The 19,691-nt window shown below is 40.2% G+C and overlaps 2 protein-coding genes across 2 annotated transcripts in view; one reads left to right on the forward strand and one right to left on the reverse strand.

The window, feature by feature from the left end:
* Positions 1-924, forward strand: part of LOC120418861 (uncharacterized) — a 50,042-nt gene extending 49,118 nt beyond the window's left edge. The window contains 1 exon segment of the mRNA XM_039581394.2: positions 46-924. Coding sequence (XP_039437328.2) covers positions 46-848 — 803 coding nt within the window. The 3' untranslated portion in view covers positions 849-924.
* LOC120418863 (protein anachronism) lies at positions 840-17,864 on the reverse strand. Its single transcript, XM_039581398.2, has 6 exons — positions 17,237-17,864; positions 5,521-5,748; positions 5,324-5,451; positions 5,033-5,257; positions 2,703-2,781; positions 840-2,636 (listed from the first exon to the last, which is right to left on the reverse strand). Exons 1-6 carry the CDS (start codon positions 17,554-17,556, stop codon positions 2,231-2,233), a joined length of 1,386 nt encoding a protein of 461 aa, XP_039437332.1. The 5' UTR covers positions 17,557-17,864; the 3' UTR covers positions 840-2,230.
* Between the last annotated feature and the right edge of the window lie 1,827 nt (positions 17,865-19,691).

The following is a 19,691-nucleotide window of genomic DNA, read 5'->3' on the forward strand; positions in this document are numbered from 1 at the left end:
TTTTGGCTGGATAGTAAATTGCTCATTGAAGATCGATCGTTATAGTAACAACAACTTCGAGCGATCCCATCCCCGGTTGGACGGATAACCTGTACGGGTTCAACGGGGTAGTTATTGGGGCTGCAACTGGAGCGCTAAGAATTTTCCACATTAACAACGACTTCCGGGCGGACATCATTCCAGCGGATATCGTCATGAATGCTACCCTAGCTATAGGTTGGTACGCCAAGAACCATCCAGATGAGACCAACATCATTAATTGCACCGCGGCGGACAATCCCGTCACCTGGGGCATGGTCCGAACCGAGCAGATGAAATGGAAGGGCAAAATTCCATTTTTGAAGTCGCTCTGGATCCCAACGTACAACACCACCCGTTACTACGTACTCTCCGAAATCCTCAAAATATTCTACCACCTGATCCCGGCTGTCCTGTTTGACCTGGGACTTCGCTTCAACAGCCAAAAACCTCAGATCGTGAAGCTATACCGTAAGGTGCATAAATTCTCCGAAGTGCTTTGCTTTTTCACCAACAACGAGTGGGACTTCCGAAACGAGCAGTTCCACAAGGTACTGGCCCAGATGAGCGAAGAAGACCAACGGTACTTCCCGTGCGATGCCAAACGAATCGATTGGAAGGATTTTCTGGCGCACAACGTCATAGGTCTGCGGATGTATCTCATGAAGGAAAAATGGGACAACCTGGAGCAGGCACGGGCACGATATCGGAAACAATGGATGGCCCACATGGTGTTTTTGGCCATTTTCTACGCCGTCATGGGATATTTGCTGTACAAACTATTCTTAGAAGCTGGACTGAAGGAAATTTTGGGAAGTTGGTTCGTGTAACAATTAAAGTTTGCTGAATTTTTAAATTTTATTTTGTTTTCAATAAAAGTTTTATATCTGACTGGCTTACACTCTAGACACAACGCTTAGATTTGAGAATAATTCACATCCTACGAGCTACTACGTCTTACACGCAATATGAGCTTCTTAACCTTTAAAGGTAGCAACCGAATCAGCACGTTTGAAAAACTGAACTTACGCAACAAATATGTACAAATCATTCGGTTCATTCGTCACATTTGAATATCAACTGTAATGCAAAAAGTTACTTAAAATAAACATTAGAGACGACTGCTAGCTTAAGCTGGTCTGTCCTTCTCTCATGAGGGAATAAATAACCTAAAGCTAACAAGAAGGACTTTTGCTCATTATATACAATCAAAGTTTGGGGGGAGGTTTCTAACACTACCGTTTCTTAGCGTATCTGTTTAAAGCTCTTACTAGCGCATTTTGTTTGTCCCTTACACAGTTTAGCTTAGCTTAACGAAAATGCTGCTTTCCAGCGCAAACATAAATAAATAAGTGCCCTAAACTAGGATGAAGCTTGCGCGCAACTGCCCTTCGACGATTCGATACTGTAGTACGGAAGAGAAATTGTATTTCTTGCTTCGTGCAATTTTGTTCTTAAACTTTTATCATTTGGAAATTTGTGTTGTAAAACGTTCATGCAAATTGGCATTAACTGTCAATTTTCAAAATATGTCGGATCTATGGTATCTTGAAGTCAAATCGAGAACAAGCACAAAAACTAAAACAAATTAAGGTGAAATACAGGATAATTTCCGTGTACCTCTGCATCAAGCTAGTTTGGCTTTATACGGAATATTTCGTGATACCGTCAAGCCTGCAATGTATTAGCGACCCTAAACAGTGATTTACACACTGACCTGCCTTACAGACTACATCGTGATGAGCACCACACCACTGTGGACCCGCCGCCGTCCAAGCGGCCATGCCGCGTCTGCTTAAGTACACATACACACATTCTACGCGGAGCTCAGGAACTCTAAACCTATCGTACCTACGCGGTCAAGCGTGACCGCATCTTGTAAACTGTCACTGGTTATCTCGCCACTTCTAAGGGGTAAATGCTAGATTTTACAAATAAAATACAAAATCGAAATACGTGGGAAGGAACTCGAGTTTTACTGTGTTTTCTGGCTCTTCTTCGCTTAGCTTATTCGGAGCAACTCCGAGCGGAGCTGATGTTGCGCGACATCGCGATGCGTGATCGTGATGTCGCGCCAGGGCCGTATCCACCACACACCAGCAAATGTCTCGGCCGAATGCGATCAACGCGTGAACTGCTACGCTACGCTAACCTAAGGTCGTTAATACTAGTGCCCACGGCGGGGCCGGCTGACCTCGACACTACCGGACTCTCAGAGCTTCCGTTCCTCGAGGGAAGCCGACGACGCCGAGTAGTCTTCGTCACTTTCCGCCGAATTATTCTCGAACTGTACCCGGTGGCGGGCCACGTGCTGTTGCTGGTTGTTGTGGTTCAGGTGGCGCTTCTTGTGCGGCTTGGCCTGTGAGTGGTGCACGTGGACCGACGGATGCTGCTTGATCTCGACCTCGTCCACGGATTCGAACGAGTTGGCAACGGAGGAAGAAGACGACGATGACGAAGACGGTCCGGAAGCGTTATCTAGGCGGTAGCGAACTCCACCGTAGTGGTGGTGCGGGTGCTGGTGCTTCGGCCGAAAGATGGGACGGGAGTGGTGCGAGTGATGCTGGTAATGTTGGTACAGAGGCTTGTGCATCATCATGATGTCTATGCGTGGGACGCTGCGGAAAGGGAAAAGGATGAGTCAGTACTTGGATTTAACCTCACTCAAATAAAAATTCACTTACTGTGGCACATCGTCCATTTCATCCGAGGACCATGAGAGTGAGTTTCGGAAGAAGCTCCATGGAAGTACGGCTGCTGTTGCTGTAAGAGAAAATAAACCGTTGGTCAGTGCGGGGCTCACAGACAGCTGGGTACATTAATTAGTGCAACAAACGAGCAGCAGCAATAACACGTCAAACTTAGTGGAAGCTACATTTTTGGGCGGTGAGCTGATCGCGGGAGAATATCGAATGCAAGCGCGGTTATTTGCGCTTATAGGGAATGCAAAGCGCAAGCGAAAAATTGCCAACGAAAGCGGAAAAACGCATTAAAAATAGAAACACGACAATCGAAAGTGAAAACTCATAATTTTTCGTGCGGTTTATTTATTTTTTTTCGCTTAGCACAGTGGTTCTAATTTTGACGTTATAAAATATCTCCTGTTGATTTCAAAATTCACAAATAAAATTTTAACTTTAAAACAAAATTTAAAAAAAAATGCAATACGGGATCACTTTTCAGTTTGACACCCCTTTTACACGGAGTTCACACGCTCTATAAAACGTTTGTTTTGGTAGTGTGCGTGAGCGCCGTGTAAAAAGTGACAGTTTGTCACTTTTCAGTTTGACTTTGACCAACCAACGGAGTACAAACTAAAAAAGTGTCAAACGAAAAAGTGACCAACCACCGGGGATTGAGTGTAGTCCATAAAAATACATGTTAAAAATAACAAAAACAAATGAAAAAGTAAGGAATTTGTTTGGTAGCCCAAATATCCTACATTGAAAAAAGGAAATTTATAAAAAGGGAAAAGTCTCTAAAAATTATTTGAATAAAAATAATAAATAAACGGATCTCAGAATACACTCAAACCCCGATGGTTTGACACCAACTGTTGTCAAACGAACGGGATCACTTTTTTGTTTGACACCCCTGCTACGTGGAGTTCACACACACACTACCAAACGTTTGTTTTGACAGTATTGACAGTAGTGAGCGCCGAGTAAAAAGTGACAGTTCGTCACTTTTTAGTGACCAACCAACGGGGTTTTAACTAAAAAAGTGTCAAACAAAAAAGTGCCCAACCATCGAGGGGTGGAGTTCAGAACATTTAGAAATGAAAAACCACTGTGATTAGTCGAAGAAATCAACACTGAGTAAATCACGCAAACACGCAAAGATGTTAAAACAAATCGCAACTAAAGAGATATAAAACCTGATGTGTTTATTTTCATTACCTAGGTTCATCGGAATGCCTTTACTCATATAAAAGGGGATTATTTAGGATCTAACCTCAAACTTTCAACGGACATTCTCAGGTGCACACTGGCTGTCAACGACGGCCGCGGTCCGTCCAAGAAAACCGAAACGATAACTCACGACGCACAGCAACAGGAGGGATATCATTCACCTGTCTTCCGTTGGCCTAGTCAGCACACTTCTTCCGAACCATGCCCGTTCAGTCGTTCAAATGGGGAGGATCGGGAGTTTACGGGGGTTTCCGAAGGGGGCGGGGCTCGCACCCATAAGACTCTCTGAATGAAAATTCCAGTTGGGCAGGTTAGCGTAAACAAAGTCGGGCACGAAAATAATATAGGGTCGTGTGCTGCCTTAAGTGAAGGTTGGAAAAAAAGTGCAAACCTCGGCAGTGCACTGGCCGTCGCTTCTTGGCCGGGGTGTTTTTTTTATTATTGCCGTCTCGCGTTTGGGGCCACGAGACGTTTGGTCTACCCCGTCTGTTTATTCTCCGGCCCGGTAATGAGGGGGTATTTTTTTCTGAGGGGTGATGGGTGATCAAACGGAAATAGTTGCAACGCCTTGGGTCATTTGTTGAAAGGCTTGGATAACTGTCCTCAAGATTGAACAGGAAGGTGGAAAGGTACCTAAGAAGGTTCAAATTTTCACCGAAACATACAGAAATTGCATTTTAGCTGGCGCGAGGATATTCGACACCCTCGTCGCTTGAAGTGCCAGCATAAAAAATCACCTTTTGAGCGGGAAACGGCGATAAACAAACGTGGGAACAACGCGTTCTGCAGGAATGCGTTCTTGTGTCCGGTGTCCGTTAGCAGAGCGAGAGAGCCCCTGCGGCTGAAAGCTTCGAATGACCGCTACCTGAACCAACGTGGCGCGCCACCTGAAGGCCACCGGCAATTTCCGCGGGTCGTCATTTTACGGAAGGATCACCATCACCAAGTGCTCTTCCTCATATCGAACCCTAGACGCCAGTTTCGCTTTCTTTCTGGATAAGGTTTCCACCCTAATCACTATCGGGCAGTCGGTTCGTGGAATGTTGGTCACTTGAGGAACTTAAAAATGGTTAATAGTAAAAAGCACAAAAACACACACTCACCGTTTGCTTTACTTGCCTCGAGGCAATCGGCCGGCTGGAAGAATGTGGCCGCGTGCAACGGCTGGTCCTCATGGTCCTGGACGTCGATCGCGATGCCCATGTTACGGTTCGGCTTGTCCCACTGCTTCACCGCCAGCAGCGTGTCGAGCGTGATCCAGCCCCGGTAGTTCTTCGTTACGGTGATGCTGCTGCAGATGCGCTTCTTGCGTTCCATCACGGAGTTGTCTGCGTAAAGTTCAGCAAAGGTTAGGCTCTCTGTCGGGGGAGACAAAACCAACGAGTTCAACTTACCCTTGTTCTTCTTGCGCATGTACACCGAAACTGTTATGCGGATCATCGGCTCGGCCGGATTTTTGCAGTTTTCGTCATCGCGACGGTTCGAATCTCCATCGGTTGAGTTGCTGCCCTTCATGTACAATCTATGTGTGGAAAAAATGAACCGAAATGCGTTAGCACGTGATTGAACTGCCTTGATCCGGTTGGCCTACCTCAAAATCGCCGAGCTGACCGAAGTGTAAGGCTTGCTATGAGTAAGACGGAAGTAAAGGTTCCAGGTGAACTGATCGTCCCAGACGCTCTGCTCGGTGTGCTTCGGCAGGTCACAAACGGCGGAAAAGGCCATCTCGTGCGTGGCCCCCATCTGGATGTAGCTGTCGTTGCGCATCAGGTTCGACTCGATGCTCTGCCGGATATTGCCGATGATCTGTTTTTCGAACCTGCAAAGAAACCAACAAACAACTCAATAAAGCTCAACCGGTAACCAAGCGCGGCTCAACGTCTGGCGAATTCCACAAGTCGAAGCAGTTTTCCCACATGCCCACATTCCTTGAACGTCGACGGGGCTGCCCCGCCGACGCAGACACACCTGGACCTGCGCTCCCCCTCCCATTCCAATCCCTGCCGTTGGCGGCCGTTTTAAATTCGTCACATCAACATATCAATCTCATTCATGCTGCTCCCAGACAGTGGCTAGACGACCACACGGTACACTTCTCCACCCTTCCACGGACACAGTACTTCGCCGTACAGAGTTGAACCGGCGCGATAGACAGCTCTATAAATAGTTGTTGCGGCGGCGGCGGCGGCGGCGGCGGCCTATGAACAACCTTCTTCAGCAGCTCTAGACGTGCTAGACGAAGTGCACATACCACACTATGCAGAGTGTGAGTATGTGCAGTTAAACTGTTTAGTTCCACTCACTGGAATACCAACTATCGCGGCTGGTAGACCCGCGACGTGGGGTGAGGTGTACGGTCCAGACCAGACAGAGAACATCTCACCTTCTTCGTCGCTCCACGCTCTGCTATCGCGTCCCAACCGACGTCTGCTTATGCAGACCCATCAGGAACCAGTAAACTATACCGTGCTGTTGACAGGCACAGGGATGAACCCGGAGTGCTCGCACGCGTAGACAGATTACATCCCGTTTTGTGCAACAAGGTTGCTGACATGTCAAGGGGGAGGGGGGGCTTAATAGTTGAGTCTGCAGCAGCATAGCCCGGAGGCCGCAGACATTAGATGGGCAGTCAACGAGAAGAGGCTGGACGCGACCACGTGCACCACTGGGCACATGATAGTTTCAATCAAATTAGTGCTGATGCTGGCGAAGACCATGCATAATGACCAGTTATATCCAGTAGAGCTGGAAACAATGTATGAAGCTTATTTCTGGGATTTTATTTCGTCATTTGTACATGTTTACAATGATTGTTAAAAATTTTCTGGTATTCAGAATTTTCGTGAAAGATGCAGTATTAGCCACTTTTATTCTCTAATTTTTAAGATTATTTGGAAAACCAAGCGTGTAGAGATATTTTTTACTGAATTTCTCAAATGTTTAGTTGTACATAATGAGTAGGCTTTGTGATATTTCACGCTTCAAAATTGCAAATTTCACGGGGACCTCTATTTCAAAACACAAAATTTCACGCAAATTTCGCGAAACGTAAAAAATGTTAAAATAACTCTGAAAATCTTATGTTTAAATCACAGAAACTACTTGTTATGCTTCATTATATATTATTCTTCAATAAACTAAAAAAAAACATCACTTAATTTGAACGTGACACAAAAACAAAATTCTCCTAATTTTCAAAAAAGTTTCCACCTGGTTTATGGATGAGCTCTTTATATTTTTCTAAATAAATGTAGGGCATGCGTTTTCTAATTTACTGATTTGCTTTTTTTATTTATATTCGACTAGTAAAGATAACAAGTTTTCGCCGATTTGCATTTAATGAAATTTCATATCAAAGCAAGATTAAACAATCTTGTTCAGCCAAAATGAGTAAAATTATTTGAATTTTCTGCGACAGTTAGCCCATTAAAAATATTTTTTTTAGTGTGCATCTCACTTATCAAAAACTTAATTTAAAATCAATAGGCAAAAATAATATGATTTGTAACGAAATCGAAATTTTTAATTCAAAATGAGAATAGAAAACAAAAAAAGAGTATTTTTTATCTTTCACGGGAATTCTCCACCCAAATAATAAAATATTGTTAAAATTAAAGAATTGAAAAATAATAAAATTTACTTAAGTAGTCTTTATGGATCAACTATTTATTATTTTGTTATGCCGTTGCAAATGTTTTCAGCACTATTATTGAATTCTGTTATTTTTGATAGGGAAAAGTAGGCCTTTTCATTTCTCCAGAAGGACAGGAAAAGTGGACGGTTTCACAGTGGAATTGCAAAATAGTAGTTTATGCAACAAGTGGCAAAAAGAGGATTTTTTCAGCACGAGTCGTACATTTATCAAACAAGGTTCACCGAGTTGGATAAATACGAAGAGTGCTGAAAAATTCAAGTTTTGCAACGAGTTCCATACAACATTTTTTGCAATTCCAAAAACACACACTGAGTGAAATTTTATGTCAAATTTTCATGTATTTTGTCAATAAATCGTTTAAATCAAAAAAATGTTGAAAAGTGTTACTTTTCGAAACAAGTGCTGAAGAGTGTTGCTATTCGATTCTGTTATTTTTGGTACAGAAAAGTAGGCTATTTCGTCGTTCAAGAATGACAGGAAAAGTAAGTAGTTTCACGACGGAGTTGCAAAAAAGTGTTTTAAAATGCATTTTACAGGCGTACAGTTGCTTTCCAATCATTAGTTTTGAAAATATCGAAGTATTGACGGATTTTTTTCGCAAAAAAAACTTTTCGTGGGACTGTACATTGGTATTTCATGAAAATTTAAAATGTTTTCAAAAGAGCTCCAACATGCTAAATATGATTATAAACGCGGGAAAATGCATTTCAACTGGTTTTCAGTTGATTTAATTTTAATTTTCAATAAAATTGTGAAGTTTTTCTAAAAAGAAATTTTTTTGCCCTCTGATTATTCAGGCTAACATTGAAAAAAAGGGGGGGGGGGCGTTGGCTACATAAACTTTGAAAAATATTTGCAACGGCCTTATTTAAGAAAAAATGAGAAAGTTGATACATTTCACGAAGTTTAAGCCGTACACGAAATCGTCAAAAATCACCAACCCTATATTAGCAATTAAATCGCTTAACTTTGCAGTAATTATTAAGATTATTTCATTCCTATTTGAGTTTGATAAATTATTTTGAGACATATCGTTACAGTTTCACAGAAACATACAATTTCACGGGATTGAAATTTCACAAACCCTAATAATGAGGTCTTGTGCGTTCTACTGACTTCAGAATTGATAAATATGAATCATTCCATATGAAAAAAAATGCTTTTGAAAGCCTCGTTTCAAACTCCTCCAACTACAACCCCGATCCAGTCCCATCCCAGCCGGCGATACGTCCCGCAAGAGCTTCCCGACCTTGACATTGAAAACCGCAACAAAAAATACTGCACACGGTCCACGGCGGCGCAGTATCACACCGTCATCGCATCCTCTTCCTCATCACGTGTGCATATCGCGTACTCGCCCGACCAAGATTTGGCACTATGCTCTGAAGCCCAGCGCACATCATCCTCCTCCTCCTTGTCCCCTGCACCCAGTTATTGGTGTCGTCGATGTTCGTCCCGTAATTTGGCCGCGATGCACGGCGGCTCGTTCAATTCAGCCAGCAGTAGCAGACTTGATGATGACTACGTTGGGGCTTTGGTGGAAGAAGACCGCTAAGTATGTTAATAAAAATCACGCTGTCTAGCCGCCGTCTGGCTCGCTCAGAAGGGGGTTCTCATGTGCGCTACATAGCCCCCTCCCGCACCAGCTACTTCAGTATGCTTCCCTCGCCGTCGTCGCATCGCAGTTTTCTCTGCGCGGTTGTACTCTTTGAACGAGTCCCGACACGGCTGTAGCCGGCAACGAAACGGAATTGCATATTGACTCACGTTGGACCACCTTCATTAGGCGTTGCAATCATCACCATCAGTTTAGGGAAGGTTTTTTCCCCGATCTTAGTTATGCAATGCGAGCTACTTCAGAACATCAGAACTTTCTCGGACTGTACCAAGTACAATCTCTTATCATCTTCTACTTGCGTAACACCGTCTAAACTGCGTTGTGCCTGAACAGGTCCTCAGCGTGGGTCCCGCCGACTTCTCGTATATTATGCAAGCGTATTTTTTTTGTCCTTAGTTATCGCAGGAATGCTGCACAACAACCAACAGCCAGACGAACGGGTAGTGCTACACAGATTCGTTCAGACACTCTTGGAGGTCGCGAGAAGAACTGTGTCAGGAATTAGAGCAAACGGGAAACGGGCCGATTAGGTAGTGGGAACAGGTCCGTCTGTCTGGCGGGATGGTTTGGACGGGGGGGTGGCCGGGACAGAAATTTGAATTCCGCCTGTGATGCACAGCACAGTAGTCAAGGTCGGGGAGGTGTGTCTTTATGCGATCTGGAAGTTGTTTGTTTATTAAATTGCAGCCGCGCGCTGTCAGACGACGGCTGTGGAATGTTTGGGTGAGAATTTTCTGCGTGATGGATTGGCGGTGCTCGATGGGAATTGTGCAGACGATTTTTTTTTTCAAGGAATGGTCTAAAATATTTGAGGATAAGCTTTGCTTTCTTTTTGTGCATTCGATCACAATGTCGACTAACAAATCAAACATGACAGTATTAGGGGAACAGCATCTAATTCAATCGTGCCTATAATATTGTCATATCAGCACTTTGACGTTGATTTACAGCTCATGAAAAGCGTTTTCAAGTAAGCAAGCAAGTATCTATCTTTAGATTTGAAAATAAATTGTTTTAATAGTGAAAATCAACAAATTAAATGGAGTTAGGAGCGAGTACGAGAATTTCCCTTATGATCTTTAGAAAATGCGAAAAAGTAAATTCTTTAAACCCTCAAAGACTCGGGAAGTTTTGTGTTTAGTAAAATCGATGTAACTCAGCCAGTTTTCAATCGATTTGAGTGCTTCAAGTTGCATCAAGCAGATTAATTGCACCATCTTTTAAGATGTGACCCCTCCCCCTTTAAGGGAAGCCAAAACTAGCTGCCTCTGAGTCAAAAATCGAGGATAATCTATTGTAAAAAAAAAATGGGAAACCAATAAATTTCAACCAATTTTGCTCTTTTAACACTTCTGAGTCACACAGATCAACTTCCGGTCACGCAGAACCGATACCGGATGTTCCGGATACCGGTTCTGGTGGTACTCGGAGTTAGACAGAACTTGGACATACATCTGATTGAAACTTCATTGTAATCTTCAAAATTCACTGCAAATGTGATAAAAATGTATCATTTTTGCCAAAACTCAAAGCCGCCCCCAGTATGGCCACATTGGATATTCTGGATACCGGTTCCCGTGGGGACATTTTTCAAAATCACTCAAATTGGTCGGATAAGTTTTCAAAAAGCCGTAAGAGCCATTGGTAAACAAAGTCATTTTTACATCGGTATTCGACCTACCTACTTATGATAAATTAATATCAAAAACGCTCGAGATTGTTCATCTACACGTCAAAAGTCAAATTCTCTTTTCTTTCAAAATATTTCAGAAAATAGCCTAAGATGTTACAAAAAGACTCACGAAAAATATATTATGAAGCAACCCTCCTTAAAAATTTAAAAAAAACTAATACTGTTTTTTGAAAAGTGCTCTAAACGCCAAAATTTTCATAAACCGAACGCGAGAATCGATTCTCCTGACAGTTTTACATTAAAATCTCTATGTTGACCATTGCCCTGAGTCCAATCGTTGTGAAGTTACAGCGTTTTTTAAAACAAAAATGTTAAAAAAAATTTTTGATGATTTTTGGCCATTTCTATATGATAGACTTGATTTTTTTCCGGAAAACTCGTCTAATTTTCATAAATTTATATTGGACCAGTGAGTTGCTCCATCCTGCATTTCCGTGAGTCTTTTTGTAATATCTTAGACTATTTTCACTTAAAATTTTTTAACGAAAAAAATCGTGGACTCACCTTAAAATTTGACTTTGAAACTTAAAAATTCAAAAAAAATATAAAGGGGGATTGTTTCTTTCTTTAAAATTTAAATTACGAAAAACAAAAAAAAATACACAGCAAAAAAAATCACCTTTGTGAGAAAAAGCATGTAATATTGTATGAGAAAACGTGTACACAAAAAGCGTGTAGGACTGCTCACCCCAGAAATAACATCAATCCGGCGAGAGTCATATTCAGGTTACCAAGTCCGCGCCCCAACTCATTCGGCTATTTCGCCGCAATGAATAATTGGATCTTCACCGATGTAGCTGTAGGTTCCCCATACATCGTATGTAGTTAACACAGTATACGACGTACGGAAAACCTACTCCCGAGCAGACGGAAATAACTTGGGAATAATATTGTTTGTTATTTGAAAATACTAGGCCAATAACATTTTATGTTATTTATAACAAGATTTGTTATTCGTCGTTATGATTTTTTTGTTATTGGATTGTTATTGTAATAACAGACTAATAACATTTTCAGTTATTCTTCGAACAAATTTTTGTTATTATTTTTTGTTATTTTAACAACTAATCCGATCATCCCAATAACAGTTGGAGGTATGCTTCCATAACAAAAAATGTTATTCCAAAGTTGTGTTGGCTCTCAACCAATATCAAACCAATAACAAATTTTGTGATGATAACATAAACTGATTTTTCAAGAAGATTCCATATCACTTTCTGTTATTTTAACAGTATTTGTTATTGAAATGGCATGCATTTTGTTATTACCGTCTGCCCGGGCTGTTACATTGGCATTGATTCGACTATTCACATAGCGGCGAGATAGCCGAGTGAGTTGGGGCGCGGACTTGGTAATCTGAATATGACTCTCGCTGGATTGATGTTATTTCTGGGGTGAGCAGACCTGATTTTTTTTCTTCGGTACATGTACACACGTTTTCTCATACAATATTACACGCCTTTTCTCACAAAGGTGATGTGCATGCTTGTGCATGCGATTTTACACAGATTTTTTTTTGCTGTGATACTAACGCCCTTCTCGAATGTCATTATCGAGTGAAACTGGCTCCATTTACAAAAAAATGGCTTATATAAGCGTAGGATAACATGTAGGACAACAAAGTTTTATTGAGAAAAAAGAACCCAAAAAATCCTGTTTTGAGCCGAAATATATTTTTGACAAAGTCTGAAAAAGTTCTCGTTTTCAATCAAAGCGTCTAAAAATTTAACAATCAATAATTAATTATGTTTTTCATAACTTTAAAAGAAACAGGCAAATCGTTACAAAAATGTTGAAGAAATTTTGTCAAATTACTGTCAGGGAAGCAAATTTATACCTGTGAACAAAAAAATATAAACAAAGATGGAATAATTCACCTTAAAACGTTTAATTGACCAAATCTTTCAAAAAGCATTCGAAAGAATTCATCTGAACAGTACTGTACTATACTACTACTTAGTACTCTTAAGTTTTAGACATGAGCAATTCTCTACCAAAACCGGAAATGGATTTTATTTGTATTTTTTTATTTGGCTCAAACTTTGTGGGGGCCTTCCCTGTGACCAAATAAGCTATTTTGTGTCATTGGTTCACCCATACAAGTCTCCATACAATTTTGGCTGCTGTCCATACAAAAATGGTATATAAATATTCAAACAGCTGTAACTTTTGAGTGAATTTTCTGATCAATTTGGTGTCTTCGGCAAAGTTGTAGGTATTGTTGAGGACAATTGAGAAAAAATAAGTTTACGGAAAAAAAATTTGCAGATTTTTTTATCAACTTTTTTTTTCACTAAAACTCAATTTCCCAAAATGCGTATTTTTTGATTTTCGAGATTTTTTGATATGTTTTAGGGGACTAAAATCCGCAACTTTTGAGCTATCGAGAAACATGGTCAAAAAATTTGCCGCAGAGTTATGAATTTTTGAAAAATAGTGATTTTTGTAAAAAAATCCAAATTTCATGCAAAAATAAATTTGAAGTAATTTTTTAATGCAAAATTGAATTTGCAATCGAAAACTACTGTACATTTTTTTTAAAAAGGGCTTCGTTTTCAAGATATAGCCACCGAAAGTTTGATTTTAGCAAAATATGTGCAGTTTTTCGATTTTTAAAAATAGTGACCATGAGCGACCATTTCCAAAAATATTTTTTTTGAAAAGTTCAGAAAATTTGCTATGAAATTGTCTAAGAGACATTGAAGATTGGACCTCGGGTTGCTGAGATACAGCCGCTTTAAGAAAAAGAAACACGAAAATTGAAGTTTTCTAAGTCTCACCAAAACAACCCACCATTTTCTAATGTCGATATCTCAGCAACTAATGGTCCGATTTTCAATGTTAATACATGAAACATTCGTAAAATTTTCCGATCTTTTCGAAAAAAAATATTTTGAAAATAAATGAATCAAGACTAACATTTTAAAAAGGCCAAACAATGAATAGTTTTAGTGAAAAAAAGCATTTTTTTTTCCGTGTACCTATTTTTTTTCTCAATTGTCCTCAACAATACCTACAACTTTGCCGAAGACACCAAATTGATCAGAAAATTCACTCAAAAGTTACAACTGTTTGAATATTTACATACCATTTTTGTATGGACAGCAGCCAAAATTGTATGGAGACTTGTATGGGTGAACCAATGACACAAAATAGCTTATTTGGTCATAGGGAAGGCCCCCACAAAGTTTGAGTCTAATCAAAAAATACAAAAAATAAAAATGGTCGAAATCGGCCGATTTCGTAGAGAGTTGCTCACATGGCTTAATTGCCCATGTTCGTATAAATGTCCCATATCGACGCCGTCTTGCTAACTTGTCGCACGTCACGTTTTGACGTTCCGAAAAAAAACTAGAGCAATTTAAACAATAACAAAAACGTTTTGTTTGGTTCACACTTCTGGGCATTGTCCTGAAGTTTTGTTGAATTTGATTGCCAGAGTCCCGAGTCATAATTAAAAATGTTTACGGTTGTCGGGCATGAACGTGTGTCAAACGCGTTCTGAAATGAAATCCCTTTGGCTAGTTGCCGCACTTACATCAATTTTCAGGGTGTGTTAAGATAGCACGACAAGATTGAAACTTGTTTCAAATGAAAAGTAACAAATATGCACGAAGTTTTGTTCCGTTTTTCATTGAATATCTCAGGATTGAAATCGACTTTTGATGTTCTGAGGCATTCTGAGCTGCACAAGATGGCGTTCTTAACTCAATTTGGCACAAAATGCACGCGCTTCAAGTTAGCACGACAGCAACGATATGGGACAGCTTACAGCTACAAATTCAACCTGCATCACTTTGTATCGCCCCAAAATCTGGCCAACAATTTGCCCAAAACTTAGGCCAGTTTCAACCGGCTTTGCATTTTAAACGTCAGCACGTGTTCAAAACGACATCCACGCCGCCGGCCGGCAGCACCCGATTTGTTTCAGTGTGGAATTTTCCGCCCAATTACGCTCCCAGACATTTAGACGCTCGCTTGAGCGTCCACGTTTTTTTAAAGATATATAAACTAAACGCACGCTTGTAACGAATCCGAGTCGGGTGCGAAAAACGCGTGTCCCAAAGATGCTCTCGCGACCGCCGGTGATCGGCGCGTAACATATGGTCGTGCGAGACATTTCAGAGTGATCATAAATTAGCTGCCAAGACATGTTTTGTCATCGGGCTGTCGGACGCTGACCGAGCCGGTGCGGGTGGATTTGAATATTTCCCCGAGTCATTTAGTTAGATATTTGAGACAGCCCGTAATTAATGTACTAACACAAGATAAATCGGTGTTACCAAGTTGAGTAGGCCTACCTAGTATACTCATCATCAGCTGCTAACAACGAAAAAAGGGGAAGTTAAATTTCAGAGAAAGTTAATTTTTCATCAATGGAACCTGACGTCGATGCCTAGGTCATTTGCACGAGTTGTCTTAAAATAACCCTCCCAGTGGGTGTGTTCTTCCACTCAGGTAATTATAGCGGTGTGGAGGCGGAAGAACTTTCCAAAATCATACCTTCTACCACACGGGATTTGTCATCAGCTGGGAACAGTAGCTAAGTGCGGCGCGTGCAAAGGTTCAACGTTATTCATAGACAAAAAAATAGCAATGTCATTGGACGAAAATTTTATTAAGAAATATTCAAAAATGTACAAAGGTTGTTTTTTTGTAGGAATACAAAGCATAAAAAGCACTCGTTGTTTCGAGAAAAACGCTTCACATTCATATTCGCTTAAGGGGTTACATACATGTAAATCGGCAAAAATGTCAGAGGTTGGTTTGAGCACACACTTAAACTTTTTACAAAATCTGTTTTCAGGGCATTAAAATATACATTTTCATCTATTAATACAACAAATTTGAAGACATTTGGTTGTATCATTGCCGAGATATAGCTTTTTGATGTTAGTTTACAAAAACGGGTGCCACGATATCTCAACATTGCTTCGACCAAATCGGCTCAAAATTTTGTTGAAGACTCGTTAAACCAGTTCCGTGTGCATGACGAAGCCCAATTTTCAAAAAGTTTGTTGAAAAAAGATAAAAATATTTTTCTGTTTCTCATATAACAAATCGCCAGTTTTTGATTTTTGTATTTTTTGAAAATTAAAAATTTCAAAATCGGGCTTCGTCATGCACACGGAATATGTCTTGGGAGTCTTCACCCAAAATTTCAGCCAATTTGGTCCGTCCCATCTCGAGATATCGTGGCACCCGTAAATCAACTCGGTGTTTAGAGAAAAACGCTCAGAAAGTTAGACAATTTGCTTTGCGCATGCCAAAATTCTGAGCTCGTCTCTAACTTAGTTAAATCGTGAAATATCTTCATGAAACTTTCAGAAGTGATTGAAATTCATCTTTTAAGTGGATTTAATAATTTTTCTGTAGTATGAAATTTTGTAATTTTCAACATGTATGTAACCCCTTAATATCTTCATGAAAATGTCAGGAATGGTTGGAAATCACCTTTTAAAAAGATTTCACAAACTTTCTTAAACATGAAGTTTTGAGATTTTTTACGCGAATGTAACTCCTTAACTCAATAGTTACGAAGAATGTGTTTTTTAGAAGAGATTAATCTTAACATTATGAACTTATGAGTACACCCACCAACTATTGCATATTTTTGTTAATATTTTTTGAGTTTTTAAAAGACACTTATTTGTTTATACAATTTTGAAGTTATGGTTAACGATCAAGCATTAACCAGCTACGAACTAAAACAAGTTAAAAAGAAAAGTATTGTTAACTATTAAGAAACATTAAACAACTTTGGTTTTGATACCTTTAAAAACTTGTTTTCCATGTGAAATAAGTTTTATCCAAGAATGTTATCAATCGTAATCATTATAAAAATAAAAATTATCAATAATATCATGTTTATTGAGAGTAACCAAACTCTCAATAAAACTCAAGTTTAGATGGCATTGCCCACAATCCACAAATTAACACTAGGCCAATCTTTGCCGCCGGGTGCAATTGCCTTGAAATTGGCGCATCGCGGACATTGTGACAAATATTTTCACTCACTCCCACCACCAACAATCCGTCCTTGCCTTCCGCTACGAACCAATTTTCCGACGGCTTTGAATTTCCCGGCTTGCCAGCCAAGCCGGCTCGTAATTAATACCTTCCAATTTTTCATCACAGCCCGTTCTTTTTTCATGTATACTTCTTCGCCTTCAAGAAGTCACACGAATACTACGTTTTGCGTGCATTTTTTAATATCAACCCAGAGCGCAACGGTTCTAAAAATACCGGAAAATGCGAAAACTGCGACATGCATGCGAAATTTTGCACTTTTTCCCCCCTTCTTTTTCGCGCTGAAGACTTCAACTTTCGGAGGTACTTACGCTTTGCGGTTCTGCGCGTGGCTGGACACGTTCGGTTCGGTGGCACTCTGCTTGATGGCCATCGGAGCCCCGGCCCGTTGCAAGTTCTTCTGGGCGGCCTCGTCCCGAAGGCGCTGCTGCTGCAGCTTGACCGCCGTTATGTTGATCTGATTGCGGAGCAGGTCAGACCGTTCGCTCTCGGTCAGGTTGTCGAAATCGATCACCTTGGACTCGGGCACCACCAGTTCCTCGATGGTGTCGTACGAGTTGAACGGGGCCCCACGGACCGTGGCCAGCATACCCAGCGAACATATCGCCACGAATGGCACCAGGAACTTCATCCTGTTGATTTTCACCAATCGATTGATTCTACAGTTCTGTTATCACTTGTAGTCCTGAACGTATCCTTTAACACTTTCTAACCGTTGATTTACTTTCACTTTATATAATTCACTTCTCAGTTGTAAATTAACTCACAAAAATTTATAAAGAATCAAAAAATATTTTGGAGGTGTTTTCTTGTTTTAAAAATATAATCCAAAATAAGAAACAATATAAGAACTTCTGAAGAACTTAGTTAAGAGAGAGAGTTCCGCTGCTACTGGACACTTGCGTTGTCAAGAGCTATGTACGAAATGATTTCTGGTAAAGGAGGTATTATATTTATACGGGAGCCGCCGGTCGGCCAGAGTCGACTAACACACGCGGAGAGCAGGACGGCATACAAGCACACACACACACAGCACTCTCAGCGCTTGGCCGCCGATCGTCCATCGCGGGAGAGCGACCGGCGGCCGGAACCGCGACTTATGAAAATCAAGACGCGAGATGTTAGTAAAGGTGTTTTACACCTCTTGTGGAAAATTCGCGAGCGAGCACCCTCCTCGGAGTAGTCGTCCCGTGGCCGTGGAGAAAGAGAGAAAATACGTATGCTAAGTACACACTATCACACGTATGCAAAGCCGGGTTGGGTTGTTCGGAATTTTCAAATTTACCGTTGATGCCACTAATTCCGGTGGAAATGAATATTTTAATAACTTGGATAAAAGCCTCTGCCAGCAATTCTCCAATAATACCTCGAGATTATTCCCCATGGAAACTGGAGATGGATTAACAGTAGTTGTTCGGTAACTGGGCGTTGTTGAACTGGGCTGCTTTTTAACTGGGCGCTCGATAACTGGGCCGTAGCCCAGTTTAAAAGCAGGAAAACGTCAAAAAACCAAAACAAACCCAAATGACCGAGGGGTTAATGGATGCAAAAAAAAAGTAAGCATTGTAAATAAATTTGAGTAACTTTAATTTTTATATTTCATCTGCAAAATATTGTGCATCGGTGCCCCCCTCGTAATTTTTCGTTCAGCCCAATAAGCGAGCAGCATTCGGTGGCTGGGCTACGTTCTCAGCCCAGTTACCGAACAAGTACTGTAATTTGTTTTTATGTTTATTTTACAAAAACTATTCAGGGGATTTCTCAATGAACATAGAAACCATTTTGCGTCATTGATTTGTCCATACAAGTATTCAGCAGCAGCTCATTCATAAAGATAGTTACACTTCAAGAAAATATAACCATTTTTTAAATCAACATTTTATAACAAAAAAGTTTTCCGATTTGAAATGTTCAATAACCCCTTTATGCGTGGTTTTTTCTCCATACAAAAATTCAAGTTTTTGTATGGGGCATGGTTTTTTGTCAGGAGAGCAGTTTTCTACGGAATCGGACTTTTTTTTTTAATTTTAATTTTTGTATTTTTTTTTTATCCCGCTGAAACTTTTTTGGTGCCTTCGGTACGTCCCAAGAAGCCATTTTGCATCATTAGTTCGTTCATATAATTTTCCATACAAATTTGGAAGCTGTCCATACAAAAATGATATGTGAAAATTCAAAAATCTGTATCTTTTGAAGGAATTTTTTGATCGATTTGGTGTCTTCAGCTAAGTTGTAGGTATGGATAAGGACTACACTGAAAAAAATAATACACGGTAAAAAAAAATTGGTGATTTTTAATTTCACTTTTTGTCACTTAAACTTGATTTGCAAAAAACGCTATTTTTATTTTTTTATTTATTAAAATCAAGACTAACAATTCGGGCTAACAACGGGCCAAACATTCAATAATCCATATCCAATCGATTGCAAAACATCGAAAAATGAAGTTGAAAAATTTTTGCGACCAATATTTCGATTTTTTGAAAAAATCTGTATTGATTCAAAAAATCATAACTCGGTCAAAGATTTTTTGCCCATTCTGGAAATTTCTGAAAAGTTGGCATTTGATATCCTCTAAAACATATCAAATAATTTAAAAAGTGAAATTAAAAATCATATTTTTTTTTACCGTGTATAATTTTTTTTCAAAAGATACAGATTTTTGAATTTCCGCATATCATTTTTGTATGGACAGCTGCCAAATTTGTATGGAAAATTATATGAACAAACAAATGATGCAAAATGGCTTCTTTGGACATACCGAAG

The sequence above is a fragment of the Culex pipiens genome, chromosome 3 (assembly GCF_016801865.2).
Source record: "Culex pipiens pallens isolate TS chromosome 3, TS_CPP_V2, whole genome shotgun sequence".
NCBI classification, from domain to species: domain Eukaryota; kingdom Metazoa; phylum Arthropoda; class Insecta; order Diptera; family Culicidae; genus Culex; species Culex pipiens.

Excerpts from the sequence above, each read along its gene's own strand:
- LOC120418863 (XM_039581398.2), bottom strand. The coding sequence starts at position 17,556 with ATGAAGTTCCTGGTGCCATTCGTGGCGATATGTTCGCTGGGTATGCTG. Across the intron at positions 5,452-5,520 it reads GTCAGCTCGGCGATTTTGAG|ATTGTACATGAAGGGCAGCA; the intron begins GTAGGCCAACCG and ends TTCCACACATAG. Across the intron at positions 2,782-5,032 it reads CGAGGCAAGTAAAGCAAACG|CAACAGCAGCCGTACTTCCA; the intron begins GTGAGTGTGTGT and ends TTTCTCTTACAG.